General features: G+C 50.7%; 2 protein-coding genes across 2 annotated transcripts in view; one reads left to right on the top strand and one right to left on the bottom strand.

The window, feature by feature from the left end:
- Window positions 1-616, bottom strand: part of Tshz1 (teashirt zinc finger homeobox 1) — a 75068-nt gene extending 74452 nt beyond the window's left edge. Inside the window, exons 1-2 of the mRNA XM_032885494.1 lie at window positions 586-616; window positions 229-531 (exon numbers count right to left, since the gene is read on the bottom strand). Coding sequence (XP_032741385.1) covers window positions 229-531; window positions 586-616 — 334 coding nt within the window. The remainder of the gene's footprint in view (window positions 1-228; window positions 532-585) is intronic.
- Window positions 617-2874: 2258 nt separating this feature from the next.
- Zadh2 (zinc binding alcohol dehydrogenase domain containing 2) lies at window positions 2875-10371 on the top strand. Its single transcript, XM_032885687.1, has 2 exons — window positions 2875-3209; window positions 9272-10371. The coding sequence occupies exons 1-2, from the start codon at window positions 3001-3003 to the stop codon at window positions 10194-10196; spliced, it is 1134 nt and encodes a 377-aa protein (XP_032741578.1). The 5' UTR covers window positions 2875-3000; the 3' UTR covers window positions 10197-10371.
- The last annotated feature ends 5447 nt before the right edge of the window (window positions 10372-15818 follow it).

Raw genomic sequence — 15818 nt, 5'->3', positions numbered from 1 at the left:
TGCCGCGCCCGGCCGCCCGGGACAGCCCCTCCGCGCACGCCCTCCCGGGGCGGCCCGTGCCCAGGCCTGCACGCCGCTGGCTCCGAGCGGACCCCGCGAAGTTTCCCGGCCCCGCGCGCGGCCAGGTGGGGGCGGGGACGGCAGCCCAGGGCCGCGGCAGCGCGGGCCGACCTCCTCCTCCCGCCCAGCCCGCCGGCGCCGCTCCCCACGCGCGGGCCGCGCCGTTACCTGCCGAGCGCCGGGGGCCTGCTGCTTCCTCCTCGGCATGCTGCTCGGGCCGCCGCAGCCGTCGCCTCAGCCGCCGCCGGAGTTCGCGGGGCGCGGGGAGCCGGGACGCGGGGCCCGGGCGCGGGCACAACTCCGCGGCGCGCCCAACTTTGGCCTCGTCCCCGCGGGCTCCGGGCTCCGGGCGCGCCGCGGATGGCGGGCGCCGCTCGCATGGACCGCCGCGCCCGGGCCGCTCAGCTGGCGGCGGCGGCGGCCGCACGGGCCGCTCCCGGGCCGCCGGGCTGCGGGCGGAGCGCGCGGGGCCTGGGCGCCGAGCCCGGAGTCATCCCGGCGCGGGCCGCGGGCGCAGCGGCGGGCGCTCGAAGGCCGGCCCGCGGCCGCGCTCCATGCCGCTGGCGCTGTGCTGGGCGGGCGCTGTCCGGGCGCCGCTGGCGCTCCTGCGCCTTCCTGGGCGAGCCGCGAGTCTCCGCGCGCAACTTTCTCGGCCCCTCTCTGCTGGCGGTGGGGGTCGCGGCGGGCGCTGTTAGTGCGCGGGTCGCAGCTCTCTCATTGTGCGCCAGCGAGGCCGACCGGCTGTCCTTTCCTCCCCGCACTTAGTCTAGGAGGAAGAAAGCAAACAAGACAGGAGTGAAGCCCCTGTACATACATGCGCCGGGGGAGATGTCAGCGCCGCTCCACCTTCCAAACAGTCACAGATCAAACAGTGTCACCCGCCGGAGCGCCACTTCGTGCCCCGCGCTGCCCCCGGGGGGCCTGGCCGCCAGGATCGCCGCTTCTTCCGAGGAGAAATCTAATGCAAACACATTTTGATCGTGGATTTTTGGCCGGTCTTGATCTTCCAACAGAAAAAAAAATTTCGAAAAACACACACAAAAAAGCCACACACACCCTCCAAAAAAATAAGCCAACAACAACCGGGAGAGTGTGCACCGAGGGGGTGAAGAACGGACATTCACTGGGTGGGCGAGATGAGCGTGTACTGTCCCCCCCCAAACTCCTGGGAGAGAGGAGATGCGCTCTCCCTCTCTCCTCTTTTCAGTGAAATATAACACACATTCGGATCGCAGAGCTTTCAGACAGTCTCAACTGATAGACAGACACATCGAGCTGCTTTCCTGCCTCACTTTTTACTCCTCCTCCTCTCGCCAACGTCACCCTGACAATTACAAATAGGTCTCACACAAGCCATACCTGTCAATCTTTTTAATTGCTTTGTTTTCTTTTATTTTTTTTCGGAGCTAAACAATATGACACAGAAAAGAAATCTTAATACAGCATAACATAAAAGATTGCACGTTGCAGGAAGACATTCAGGGGGCTGTGTTGTAATGCACTGGCTGATCTCGGGCGGAACCCATGAGTCCTAAGTCTAGTCAGGCAGACATCAGTTCCTGCAGATTCTTAAACCTGTTAGTTCCCCTCCCCCGCGTGTACATGCATACACACGCGCCCACGTGGATCTGAAACACTCTTGGGTGAAACACGTCCTACATTTGAGGAAAAAAATACCTGTTTCACTTATGCACCCTTAGTCTGGGGGGGGTAGACTTGATTGGTGAGGGACGGTGTGGCTTTTGTATTTCTGCAACTCAGAGGTTAAGTGGAAAATGGAAGATATTTTTAAATTAAAATGAACACCTAAAATATAAAGATGGACTTAGCTCATCACAAAAATGTCCGGAAATATTTAATGTTGACCTTATTTAAAAGGGTGAATAATCTGGTCAGTGGGCACAATTAGCTAAAAAATGGCACGATAGAAAGATCTTTCTAGATGCGTGAGAAAACGAAGTCTTCAAAGATCATCACAAAGTCTCCAATTCCGCTGAGCCCCTCAGCGGGCCCCACCTAGAACTTTAAAATGCTTCTACGCTCTGGGAATTCGGCCATCTAGCTCTGTATGTGTGTTCTCTCCCAATGGGAAAGCTGTAACAGTCTTGTGGAGCTACTTAAAACATCCATGGAAAAACACGAAATCTAGGCCAAGATAAATAAAATGGCTTAGTTCGTGCAACTTGCACGGGACAGACCGAGAGCACAGCGAGCGGCGCGCTCGGAGCACGGGAGGCCTAGGCCCAGGGTGCACCGTGCACTGAGCGCCCTCGGCCCGCAGGAAGGCGCTCGTGCGCGTGCACCAGCGCCCCGGCTCCCCGCCGGGCCCAGGCCCGGGCCCCGGCCGTGCCCCGCCGCCCCGGCCGCGCTCGGGGTTGATTCGTACCACCTTGCAAGGAAGTGAACGCTTCGCACGGGAAGGGGAGGCGCCTGCGCCGGCCGCCGGCCGCCTTGTCGCTCAGGGACGCTTGGGCTACGGCGGCGGCGATCGCCAGGGCGCTGGCCCTTTAGCTTGGCGCCCCCCGCCCCCGGTGGAGGAATCAAATCCCATCGCAGAGCGTGCGGAGGGTGGGGATATCCGGGGCCTCTCCCGCGCCCGGAGGAAAGGGGAGGGCGGAGGAGATCCTAGGCCAGTGTGAGCCGAGCGGATTCAAACCAAAACAAAAAGATTAAAGGAGCAGCGGCTGCGGCTGCGGCGGCCGCGGGGCCGGGCAGGGATCCTAGGGTGGCGCCCGGGTTCCGCGGGGGCTGCGGCGCACGGCGGGGCCGGAGGGCGGGGGCGGGAGCCAGGAGGCGAGGGGAGGGCGGGAGCCTAGGGGAGGGCGCGGGCCGGAGGAGGGGCGGGCCCGCCCGCGCGGAGCCGAGCGGAGCCAAGCGGCCCGGACTGGGCGCGACCCGGCCCAGCGTAAGCGCAGGAGCGGGCGGAGCCGATCGTGGGCAATGCTGAGGCTGGCGGCCGCCGGGGCCCGAGCCATCGTGGACATGTCGTACGCCCGTCACTTCCTGGACTTCCAGGGCTCCGCCATCCCCCGAACTATGCAGAAGCTGGTGGTAACCCGGCTGAGCCCTAACTTCCACGAGGCCGTCACCCTGCGCCGGGACTGCCCAGTGCCGCTCCCCGGGGACGGAGACCTCCTCGTCCGGAACCGGTGAGCCCGGCGCGCGACCCCGTCCCGGTCCCCGGCCCGCGCAGCTGGGCTCCGGGCTGTCCCGGGTCGCCTGCCTGCCCACACTGCGGCGCGCGCTTGGGCGCACAGCCTGACTTTGCGAGATCCCAGGAAATTGAACCCGCCGCCATCTGGCGAAGGCGAATGTAATGTGACTTGCTGGTGTGAATACCCGATGCCACCAAACGTCCTCTTATCTGGGGGTTATTTTAATTTGGGATTCTCCCCTCCCCCAGCCGTTCCTCCTCCCCCTCCCGCTCCCTAAATAAAAACGACGGGACCCAGAAAGGGAGGCTCCCCACCCGGCCCACCCGCGCGCACCCACGGTTCCTGCGTTGCCATAATTTTTAGTGGAACAGCAACAGCCTGGACACACACTGCGACGTTTAGGTAAACGTGCTTTGGAGGAAGGGGGCCCATGTTTGGTTTGCTTTTTCCTGTCCCCTCCTCGTATTGGTGGAGCTTGTCCTTGGGTGTGTTGGTGTGCACCTAGTCTGCGTGTTGCCAGTGCCATCTGACTGTGCTCTGTCCCCTGAGTGCAAAGCGGGGGCGTGCACCCGGCAATTGAGCCAAGGTTGGGCGGGGGCATGGCTGCATTTGCCTGAATGCGTTGCAGACACTCGGATGGCACACTGGTTGTTGCCAGACCTGACTGTTTAACCCAGGCTATCCACCTTAATGGTTTTCCACATCGCTAATCTTTATTAAGGGGTGAAGCGGAGGAAGTGTGGGGCTTCGCGGTGCTCGATCCGGGCCATACCACACTGAGGTCTGCTCGGAGCGTCCTCTCAATGCTGGACTGTCAGGGTCTTCTCCTCTGTGCCATTTCACTTGCTGGGTTCCATTCGAAGGTCCCAGCATGGCGCATTGGAAGTTGGATGAAATTGCGGAAGAGGAGAGTTAGTTCTGGTTGTATCCAAGCGGTAAACTCTGTACCAGAAAGTATCCGAGGTCCCCTGGAAGGGCTAAATGAGGAAACTTTTCTACTCAAGTAGCTGGGTGCGAAGATTGGTCCAGACAGTCCAGTTTAAAGATTCCTACCATCCTTCCTAACAAGACTATAGGAATGAAGAATCCTGATTGTGAAACTTTTGGGAACCTGTTGGAACCTTAGCGTTTGAGTGAGCAGTGGGTGGGATTGAGTGGAGTGCGTGGGTGGAGACTTTCTTAAAGGGTGGCGCGTGTGTGTCCTTAACACGCTTTGGCCGGCCGCGCATGGAGCAGAGGATTGCTTCATTGTGTGACGAAATGCTGAGGCTGTGGAGAATAAAAATTTGAACCCTGCCGACCTAAAAAGGGCTTGGACTGTGCTCACATAGAACATCCAGAACACACTAGTGGTTTGTGAGAAGTGGAGGTGAGAGTAGACTGAAAAGCTTTCTGGGCAAACTTCACCGGAGATTTTCTTTTTTAAAGCTCCATGCCCGGCTTTCACTTTCTTTTATTGTTGTGATTTATATAGTGTTGACTGTAAACACTAATAAACGCACACAAACTGCTTACATAAAATCCCTTGTTGAAACAGGTGTGAAATGTGGAAGGGGGTGCCACCAGGGGACAGGCTGAGAGAAGGTGTGAAGTGGGAGAAGAGTGCTAGTAACATCGAGGTGGGACTCCCGCCGCCCGACCGCCTGCCTGCCAGGGCTGCTCGCTTTGCTGGTCTGGGGGGCCTCTCACCCTTGAGTTTATTTAACTCTTGGAGATCTCTCCCCACCTCCCAAAGCTTCTTGGGTTTAGCAGGCTCCCTTTCCCCTTCTCCAAAAGTCTCACAGCAGCACCCTTGGATGCCCCAGGTCATCGAGGTTGTTCTGGAATTGAATGTTTCTTGGATCCCTGAAATCAGATTGTCGGAGAGTAGACCTGCCATTTTGGAGGAAATAGCTGTTCAGAGTGTTTTAAAAATCCACGTCTCTATTTTGCTTCCATGTCTGTCTGGAGCCCCTTTGGCACAAGTGCTTTATATGAACAACTTGACCTCCAACTTCTACCTTGAATCCACAGCAGGGGAAAATGCAGGCGGAATCTTTGCCTCTCCCATTACTGTTCAGTTATGGAGTCATTCAGCTGTAGGCAGATCCTTTTTTCTTATGAGCACTGTCAGTGTCCTTCCCCGTTTTGTTTTGGTTTTTTATTTTAAGGAGCAGGGTTTAATAATTAACCCGCAAGTTAGTTCATTTGAATACAGGGCCCACATCCTCCTAAGTAGTGCTAATTGCATTAAAATTTTATTCAGAGGCTCCCCGTTTTTAGCATAACAAAATCTCCCCTAGAATGAACGGAGTGAGCCCAGATGCATTTGTTTTGAAGGATGTTTGGAGCTTTTGTGCCCAGTGCTCTGACTTTCTTTCAGTGAACTATATCCACACCTCGTTCCTGTTAGCAAAATACATTCCTTCATTCACAAGAAGGGCAGCACATGCAAGCTAGACATGGATTCAGGGCAGTAAAGTTTACAATGGAGGGGGAAACGTGTGGAGGTTTCACAGAACTCCTCTTGAATCAGTAATTGCTGTTCCTTTATCAGTCACTACCTTACTGTCCCATGCCCCCACCCCACCCCACCCCCACCTCCGCGCCCAGCCCTTGGAAGAGGAGACAGACTCGATGGTCAAGTCGGCTTGGTGTGCTATTTTTGGCTTTTTCGTGAGAGTGACAGATTATTTTTCGTTTCCAAATATTCCTAACGATTTTCTGTTCAAGTGTAAGATAATGCAAAGAGTTTGTAGAAATGGCGGTGGGTGGGGGGAGGCGTTGTGATAAACGGTTTGGTGCTCACGGGAGGGTAAAATATTTCTGCTCACTCTCCAAGCCGAGATATTCCCCCCACACACCCCAACTACTACAACTTCTTCTATTTCTTCTTCTTCTTCTTCTTCTTCTTCTTCTTCTTCTTCTTCTTCTTCTTCTTCTTCTTCTTCTTCTTCCTCTTTCTTCTTTCTTCTTTCTTCTTTCTTCTTTCTTCTTCCTCCTCCTCCTTCTTGTCTTCTGTCTTCTATATTTTTCTTTTGTTTTTTTTTTTTCAAGGAAAGTCCAGCTTAGATGACTTTGTTTTGTCTCCCAGTTTTCAAGGCTCTTCTATAGTCTAAGTTTTCTGTTTGGTGTTTGTTCAAATGAAAACTTCACCCTGTCACCCTGTTCTACAATAAGCGAAGCTCACCTCTTTCTGGTATGAATAACCAAGCAGCTTTAGAAGGGCACATATTTGGGAAATGCCTGCTGTGGTCCCACTTGTTTTTCGTGGGGTGCCCTGACTTTAGTTTTCACAGTGCATACTTCTCTCGACTTGCCGGGGTCCTGTGGTCATTGCTGGCACACATTTTCATGTATGGAGGAAGTGGGTACAGGGAGGGTCTCCAAGTGCATCAGCATATTTCCTGTTTTGTTTTGTTTTCTTTTCTTTTCTGTGGCTCGCCTTTCTTCCCTCCTCTTCCCCTTTGAGCCCGCTGCCCTTGAACTTGGTTCTTGAGGAGCGAAATGCTTGCATTGCTTATAGTTTAAAGCTCAGGTAAGGACCAAGGTGCCAAGGTGCGTCCCAGGCGGTGGCGGGTCTCCAGCACCGCGCGGCAGGGATGCAGTGTCAGGAGGAGGTACCAGGTAGAGAGAGGGCTCCTAGCACTATGGACCGAAAGACTCTAGAGAGGACACGGGACCAGAAGACAGCCGATATAGGCAATAGTTGGAACCGCTCCCCGACGACAAGTATAGGTTAGAAGAGGGTGGTAATAATAAATAAACGTGCATAGGGTCAAGGTCATGATTTGGAAGGTTTCACTCTCCATAGCTTTTCTGGGACTTTTCCTGGGAAAAAGCATGTCCGTGGGGCCCGGAAGCCCAGCAACCTCGTCTCGCTCCCGACCGTGGTCATTGATGTCTCTCCCGATGGTGGCAATGGAAAGGCCCCGTTTCCTGCACAGACCCAACCCAAAGCACCCCAATGTGGTGCGCGGCTTTCTGGCCAGGGCGCTACAGGGCCGATGCCTGCTGGAAGAAGCTCACAGGCTTGTGGGTCAGCGCCACCTCGCCAGTGGTTGCTGGTGCTGATCGCCACAGTGACTGCTGTGGTGTTTCCTGCCCAAGCCTCTGCAAGCTATCAGCAACCACTTCAGCAGAGCTCTACTCCCACCCCTCCAAACTTGGCCGCAGCTGCCCCCTTCCGCCAGTGTGCCCTGCTAGGTCTCCACCTCTTCCAGGGAAAAAAGCCACCGCCAGAGGGAGGGGGAGATGGAGGGTTAGGGAGGTATTTACATTCTCAGTCCACTTTTTCCTACCAACCCCACACCCTGGGCCGCAGCAGTGGGCCTGGCGATCCCCAGCTTCTCTAGGAGCCAGACTCAGGGCTCCTGGGAGGAGAGCAGCCCTTGTGGACCTCGAGATGCCAAATGAACACAGCCTGGAAGGGGAGCAGAAAGAGTTAACTATGAGTAGAGAGAGGATGGACAACTGGCCTTTGGTCTCTGTTCCCCAACCACTAAGCAAACCCAGCCCTGAGATCAAGTATAGCCTACCAGGCTTTTTCTCCTGGAACTGACTTTTCAGCTGGGTGAAGGGACAAGGGATTTGAGATGCCCTGCAGCCTAGCTCTAGTGGGCTGGCCCTGGGAGCTCCAGAATCAAGATCTAGTGAGCCAGCCTTTTTTAGAAAGGTCAGGTCTGAAGAAGTGTGTAAATTAAAGGGGAAATGATAAGACACAGCCCTCCTACCCCTTCTCCAAAAATAAAAAATAAAATAGAATATTGGCGGTTTGGTATTGAAAAATAAACAAAGCTGGTTTTCCCCATTTTTTACTATTGTGTTTATGAGTACAGAAAGCAGAATTTACAGAAATATTGGAGCCAGCGTAAGTTGGCTTCTGAAAGCCACTTGGAGGGAGAAACTGTTTCAAGTGTTCTTATTTCCACAACCTAGAAAAATATTTCTTTATGGTAGAATACTCGTGACGAGCCATTTGGAAGTAGAGGGCACAATCTATAGACAATGAAGGTGTGTTTGACCCATAGTTTATGTTTGTTAAATTAAAAGTGAATCCTTTTCATCTTGCTCCTGCCTTGTTTTCATTTTCTTATGGGAGGAAATAATATTTGGGAGATCCGATGTGTCAGGGTTCCCTCAGCATCCCTTAGCAGATAGCTACAACCACACCACAGAGATATTTTTGTTATGAGGTATACTGGGGTACGAAGAAAAGCTGGTAAAATACTGGCTTCACAGCGAGCCTGGGTGCAGAAGGAAACCGGTCATCTGCTATTAATCAGGCCGCGCCTCTGCTTCTTGTCGAGGAAAATACAGTGAGGGCTTGCTTCCCTTTTCATCTGAAAGAGGCTGCAAAATGCCGAATGCTGCATAAAAAATCTCCTCAGTTTTTGTTCAATTAATCAAAATGCATATGTTCATGCTGGGCATAGTTATATCAGAGAGAAAATTTGCTGTGGCGTTTCAAACAACTGGGGCAGTAACATGTCGCAAGGACGGCCTTGCACGCCCATCAATCTTCAATAATATCATTGTCATTACTATTATTATCTGAAGTGTTAAATTGTTACCAGAATCGATACAAGTGTGCTACTTCGCATATATTGTATCCCACCGTTGTTTTTAACATCTCTGTTAAGAGACCAATTAATTTCCAGCTCAGAGCTTCAGTGAACTTTGTGTGTCAGGCTTCCTGGCTTGCTCCCCACTCCCACTCCCACTCCCACCCCACCCCCCGCCCTTCGCCCTTCCCTTATTTCTCCTTTTGAAAGAGGACAGAAGAAAAGTGGTACAGGAAATACCAATACGTCACTTGCTGATTAAAATAATATGAAATTATTCCTAACTATAAAGGAATAAAATCTGCCCAAACTCGAGTTAATACATTTGTAGGAATTCTCCCCAGCTCCCGGCTCCTAAGAAAGAAAGAATCATTTCCCCGGCATCCTGTCAAGTCTTACGGTTTAGGAGCTCTTTGACATTCACTGAGATTAGACTGGCCGTTTTTCCTTAAGCAGAATATGAAGGTAGTTAAAAAAGGAAGGATCTTAATACATCCATCTGTTTTCTTCTAGATTCGTTGGTATTAATGCATCTGACATCAACTATTCAGCTGGCCGCTACGACCCATCCGTGAAGCCCCCCTTTGACATAGGTTTTGAAGGGATTGGTGAGGTGGTGGCCTTAGGTCTCTCTGCCAGTGCTAAGTACACAGTGGGCCAGGCTGTGGCTTATGTGACTCCCGGTTCCTTTGCCGAGTATACAGTGGTGCCTGCTAGCATTGCAATTCCTATGCCTTCAGTGAAACCTGAATATCTCACCTTGCTGGTTAGTGGCACCACTGCATACATCAGCCTGAAGGAGCTTGGAGAGCTGTCAGAAGGGAAGAAAGTTTTGGTTACAGCAGCCGCTGGGGGCACAGGTCAGTTTGCTGTGCAGCTTTCAAAGCTAGCCAAGTGCCATGTTGTCGGAACCTGCTCCTCAGACGAAAAGTCAGCTTTTCTGAAGTCTGTTGGGTGTGATCGGCCAATCAACTACAGAACAGAGCCCGTGGAGACAGTTCTGAAGCAGGAGTACCCTGAAGGCGTTGATGTAGTCTATGAGTCTGTTGGGGGAGCCACGTTTGACCTGGCCGTGGATGCCTTAGCCACCAAAGGGCGCTTGATAGTAATCGGGTTTATCTCTGGTTACCAAAGCCCTACAGGACTTTCACCAGTCAAAGCAGGAGCTTTGCCGGCCAAACTCCTGAAGAAGTCGGCCAGCCTCAGGGGTTTCTTCCTGAACCACTACTTCGACAAGTACCAGGCTGCCATGGAACACCTGCTACAGCTGTACACTCGTGGGGACCTGGTGTGTGAGGTGGACCTGGGACACCTGGCCCCAGAGGGGAGGTTCATTGGCCTGGAGTCCATATTTCAGGCTGTTGACTATATGTACTCGGGGAAAAATATTGGGAAACTTGTTGTTGAATTACCACACCCTGTCAGCAGTAAGCTGTGACCCAACAGAACGATGACAAAGGTCAAAGGAGAGAAGTGAATTCTCCGTGCCTTAGAATGAACTTAATACTTCTTAAAAACAAAAGGAGAGTGTTAATGAATCCCCCCCCCTTCCTTGGGGGTGAAAATAACGTGCCTGAATAAAAGTTCTCTCTATAGCTACGAGGTAAAACGTTTACGTTCGAGTCTTTAGTCGTGGACGGTCTCGTTCCAGATTTTATTTGTTCCAGAGAAGTAAATTAATTCCTGATGTGAGACCTGATCGAGTCAGTATGTCCCCCCGCTTGATGAGATTTTTAAATCAGTCTTCAGATAGCTCACCCAGTCTCCTATGCATGGGAAGCAGCCCTCTTGCCTCAGGTATGTACCAGGTGAGAACGCAGTGGGGTCAGTGGACCTTGAATTCTCTCACAGACACTGTGCTTAGGGAGGAGCCTTTCCCCCCTGTAAGTCACTAACCAACCTTCTAAATAGGCATTTGGGAGAGAATTCAACAAATTCAGCCTTGTTATTGGAAAAGTGATTCAGCAAACAGATGCATCTTGAGGACAGATATACTGTTTGATGCCCTGAATTCACATCCTGGTTAGACTGTCTGTGACGAAAAGAACTTTCTGTTCTAGGGAGAATTTCCTAGAAATTAGAAAGTTTTGGGAGAAAAAGCTATACCTTGGGGGGTGGGGGGACTGGAAACCAATGTGCACAGAGGAGAAAGAAAACTCTGCCGTGCCTCTTCAGTAAAAGGCTCACATGATACCAACACAGCAATCACAGAAGGGCGCTCACTCTGGCAGGTGAAGGGTTAAAGGGGGGGCACTTCCTGTCCCCAAGGGGCAAATGCCACACAGCTCCAAACACAGTAGGCACCCAGGTCATGTAAAATCATATCCATTTGCTTCTCCTCAGAGGCTCGGTGTGGAAAGTGCACTTGGTCTCTGGTGGCAGACGTGGAATGGAAGTCAGGTGTCCTGTGTTGCTTCTCTGTGTTTGAGAGAAGTGAGCTCTGGTGTTGTGTCCTGGTGCAGTCCTGTCTATCACCCTGCCTGCTGCTTCTCTTCACACCGCACCATAGCTGGTCTGCCTGCCCTTCACCTTGGGTATATTTGTGCTGGAATCAAAACCCCACAGTGCCTTCCTAATCGAAGGTGAAGCCTGTCGGATTATTTCCCGGGTCTTGGGTTTCAGCACATCAAACGTTCTCAATGAATGGGAATGCAATTAGGAGAGCTCTGCGAAAGTCGGGGTGGGGTGGGGGGCAGGTTTAATTCTTTCCTTGCATCTGGGGAGCAGAGAGATCCTGTTTCTGAATAGCTGTTAGTATCTGTTTTACAAGATTTACTCATTTCCAGGTACCTAATGTAGCTGCTAGCATGCACGCACAACAATACAATTTATATGGTAAATGGAACCAAATAATGGTATCACTGAATGTTATGGCCGCACTGAAGGGAAATGTCACGGTAAATAGCCACCAAATTATGGATCACGCCGAAGTGTCACAACTACACTAAAGACAAATAGCACTAGAGGCTATTGCCACTGTGATGCCTCTGAGTTATGAAGAAGGGTAGCAGCCTGAGAGGGGCTCTTTGTGTCCTCGTCATAGCAGAGGGTTGCCGGTGCAGGGGACAAGAAAGGCTCTTCCAGTGCGGTGCTTAGTTATTAATCTGTCCCTTTTAGACCTCGTCTCTTGTAACAGGGGAGACCTCGCCGGCTCTCTTGTATACAAACATAACCAACAGAGGGGAGGGGAGGTCTTTATGGATGTCCGTGTGCTCAGGAAATGACTGGTAATGGAAAAAATGTTGTAATAAAATAATCTAATCAAAGACGATTATTAAATTTAACATAGTATATGTCTGAAAGGCTGAGTCGCTTGCTATGCAGATAGATGTGTGAAATCTCACTGATGATGCTCTCTCCCTCTGAAAAGGCTTGAGGACTGAGGACATTACCAGCTAAATTGCCTCTTCTGAACTGAAGTGAGTCCCGGTTTCCTTCATTTTAATGGGTGGGTAATAAAGATGAAAGACCAACATTTTATCTGATGGATCCCTTAAGCTATGGAATAAAAATGTATTATGTTTTGAGGGGAACATACTAAATTCAGATATGTAAAAGTAAAATTCGCACACCCAGGTTTAAAATAAAAAATTAAAAAAAAAAAAAAAAAAAAAAAAGCACACATGCCTTTCTGTCCCCAGAGAAACTACGGTGCATTCTGTTTTTATTTATTCTTAGAAAAACAGGCCCAAGTGATCCTACTTTGTTCCAACAATGCCAAAAGATGGCTAAAGTTTTTTTTTTTTTTTTAATCTTTTGGAAAATGTTTTTTAATCCGAGAGTTAGAGCTGAGTATCAGTTTGGTTCCCCTTGGATCGTTGTTCTGGACCAATCCCTAGGGGAAGGTAAGACGCTGTGAGGGCCCACGCTTCTCTCTGCCCCCACACAGGAAAAGTGTGCGTTCATAATTCAGGGTCACTGTCAGCTCTGCTGGGGAGAGGGGAAGAGGGCAGATGTGTGGCGCAGGATAAAGGAATTCTCGGTTTGGTTGTGGCCTGTCAGCTTCTGTGGCCCAGCAAGGAAGAAGGCACGGCCTCCTGAGAAAGACATCCCCTAAGATGCCTTAGGGTTTGGTCAGGACTTTTGAAAAGTCCCAGGCTACCCCTTCAAACCTGTTCCGAATGAAAACAAATATAATTCCTGCTCCTTTTCACGGTGACTACAGATGCTGATTGATTTTAACATTAAAAAGGGGAAAAAAAATTATCCAGGAAACTGGTTTGCAAAGAGAGATTGGCTCTTTGTGTTGTTGTCTGGCGGCATCAGAACGGAGGAGTTACCGGGAAGGGAACAGAGCCCCTGCAGTTGGTGGTTAGTGTTTCCTTCAGTGTTTATCTAATGCAGGTACGGGAGAAGTCGCTGCGGCTTATTAAAACGGAGGCCTGTGTAGTGCACTCAAGGAACACAGCAGCTAATGAGCCCGTAAGGTCCCAGCGCCACCAATGCCTCCTCTGTGTCCCCACAAGACGCTGGAAACTTGACAGATGATACCATTTAGGACACTGCCTGCCTTAGGGACCTGCTTCTTGGCTTTCTGTTTTGGGTTTTTATTTGGGTAACATTTATAATGGCCACCTGACTTGTGCCTGTGACGTCTCAACCCCTTGTGGAACTCTCGGGCTGCATAAATTTACCAGTCAAGGGTCCCTTTAAAATGAGGCTTTGTGCAAAGGACCAAAATGCTTTTCCTGATGACTCTACCACATGTTCACATGGGGCAAATACCATACTTCAGATCTTAAAATTCAGATGAGTGTTGTGCAGGTTTCAGAGTCAACTTGATGGGACCCAGGACTGTCCCCCTGGAATGCCAATTTCCTATGTTTTACAAATTTTACAGGGAAGATCAGATGCAAAAGTGGCCCAATCTCAATCGTCTCTGCCTCCCACGCCCTTAAAAATATTTTGGTTTTGTAATATTAATTTTAAAATTATATGCAAACTATTCATTTTTCAGCTTAGGGGTTTGTTTGGGGGGGGGGACTTTTTGTCCTGTTTTGGTTTTTACTTGCACAGCTTCTGCAACTAATTTTCCCCACAATGGCCTAGAATCCATTTATTTAAATAAGAGCATCTACAGAAGCCAAAACTCGGAACTCCGTTGTCAGCGCCTGGGCGCCACTGTAAACTTGAAATTCCGCTCTCCCTAGCCTTTTAGCATCAGGTCATCGCAACTCACAGAAGGAAGGATGCTCGCTGTGAGAACGTTACTGCTGCTACCATGAGCCATCTTGGCAAGGTTGCTCCCAACCACCTCACCCCCACCCCACCCCCGTGCCAAAATAAATAAATCAACAAACCACAGTACACAACACAAAATGATGTCTTACCAGTATATGTCAGTTCGAGAAGTTCTCGCAGGAAAGAGCTGATGTGAAAAAGAAGTCAAGTGAGATGTATACTTTGATTATGTAAGCTTGAAGCTTCTGTTTAATGCTTGCCTGTGACCCAGCAGCCAGTGAGGCACTCCTGGCACAAGTACCAGGCGATGTTTACTTGGATATGCTGGCTTTGCCCTCTGTAGACTTCCCCTTCTGTGCAGGTCCTCCATCTCAGGAGGTATGGATGAACTCGGGAAACATATCATGGGTCCCACAAGCAGTAGGGTAAGTACTGTACAGAGGACAGTTTGGGGGAAAACCAATATGTTCTTCATGTGTGCTGAGAAGCCCTGAGCCAGAAGTCTGGAGATCTGAATAGCCCCCCAAAGGAAGTCTTCCCTCAAAGTATCTTTCTGCCAACACAAAATTAAAATAATAATTAGAACATACCCTGCTGCTGGGTGGCAGCATCCAGCACAATAACAGATCTGTGCTGAGGGCTCAGAAAAGTGTCTGGTGGCACTGCCTGCTGATGCAGCACCACCCTCTATAGGCACCAGCAGTCTGGGCCTTAGGGTGTTTCTTGTCAGCCGTTCCTTTGGTCAGTGGAATGTAGAGGAATATGGAAATAATACAGGATGTCCATTCACTTGAAAGCACTTGACCTTGGACCCTATATGCCCAACCCCCAGCATTCTGTGTGGGCTGGCAGGTGCCACTTCCAGCAGAAACACAAGGGGATCTGGAAAGTGTATCTTTCCCTGGCCTTTGTAAATAAGGCTAAATGTTACTTGGAAAGGCTACATTTTAAAGGATGATCTAACTCTATCAACCTTATAAAACCGGAGTTGGGTCTAGAAGGAATGGCATGCTGTTCACCAAGGGTCACAGAGCCCACTGTACTCAGGGGAATTCTGCACACGCCCCCTTTGCCATTGGTGAAGGCCCTTCGGTGTAACGCTGACAGATGTTTCAGAGCCATGGCTGGTCCATGGCAGACTCAGGGAAAGTATCGTGTTCAGACTCTATAATCTGATAGAGCTGGGGCTCTCAGTCAATTTGCTGTGTCATCTGAACATCATAGTGGGCCCAAAGCTGATTGAGTAAAGGGCTTGGCTTGCGAGCGGGAGGACCTACCAGGTATGAACTTCACGACATCTGTAGAAAGCCAGACGCGGTGGTGCTCACTTGTAATCCTAGCCCTGAGGAGGCAGGCACTGGAGGAGCTCTGGGGCTACTGCCTAACTAGCATCGCCTAATCAGTGAACCCCAGGTCACAGTGAGAGACCCTGCCTCAAAACACAGATGGAGAGCTACTGTAGAATGAGGCCTGAGGTTGACCCTCCAGAGGCATAATCACACACATACACATACACACACACACACACACACACGCACGGGCCTGCAAGTTTACACACAAAAATACTAAATACCACAACTTAGTTTTTTACTACTAAGAGAAGGTCTCTAGCCAACATACGCTTAAATGCCAGTAATACCGGATATAAACTGTGTACTATGTACTGGCTAGAGTGTGTCTGATGCTCATCTTTGCCTAACATAATAATAGACCATCAGAATATTTGCCGTTGCAGCAAAATAGCTAAAATTTGAATTTGCTATTCTAATTGAAATCCAATTTTCACTTTACAAGTTCAGCCCACAGGGAGGCGGGTGGGGGAAACGTCGCTTCACTGGTGTCAGCGGTTGCTTGAAGGTAAAAGGACGTGCAGAAAGGA

The sequence above is a fragment of the Rattus rattus genome, chromosome 15 (assembly GCF_011064425.1).
Source record: "Rattus rattus isolate New Zealand chromosome 15, Rrattus_CSIRO_v1, whole genome shotgun sequence".
In the NCBI taxonomy this organism is placed as follows: Eukaryota; Metazoa; Chordata; class Mammalia; order Rodentia; family Muridae; genus Rattus; species Rattus rattus.
Note: the sequence above shows the minus strand (reverse complement) of the source record. Positions and strands in the feature narration are given on the sequence as shown.

What these genes read in the sequence shown, in the direction of transcription:
- Zadh2 (XM_032885687.1), top strand. Translation starts at nt 3,001, where the DNA reads ATGCTGAGGCTGGCGGCCGCCGGGGCCCGAGCCATCGTGGACATGTCG. An exon ending in GACCTCCTCGTCCGGAACCG is followed by an intron (nt 3,210 to 9,271) that starts GTGAGCCCGGCG and finishes GTTTTCTTCTAG; the next exon opens with ATTCGTTGGTATTAATGCAT.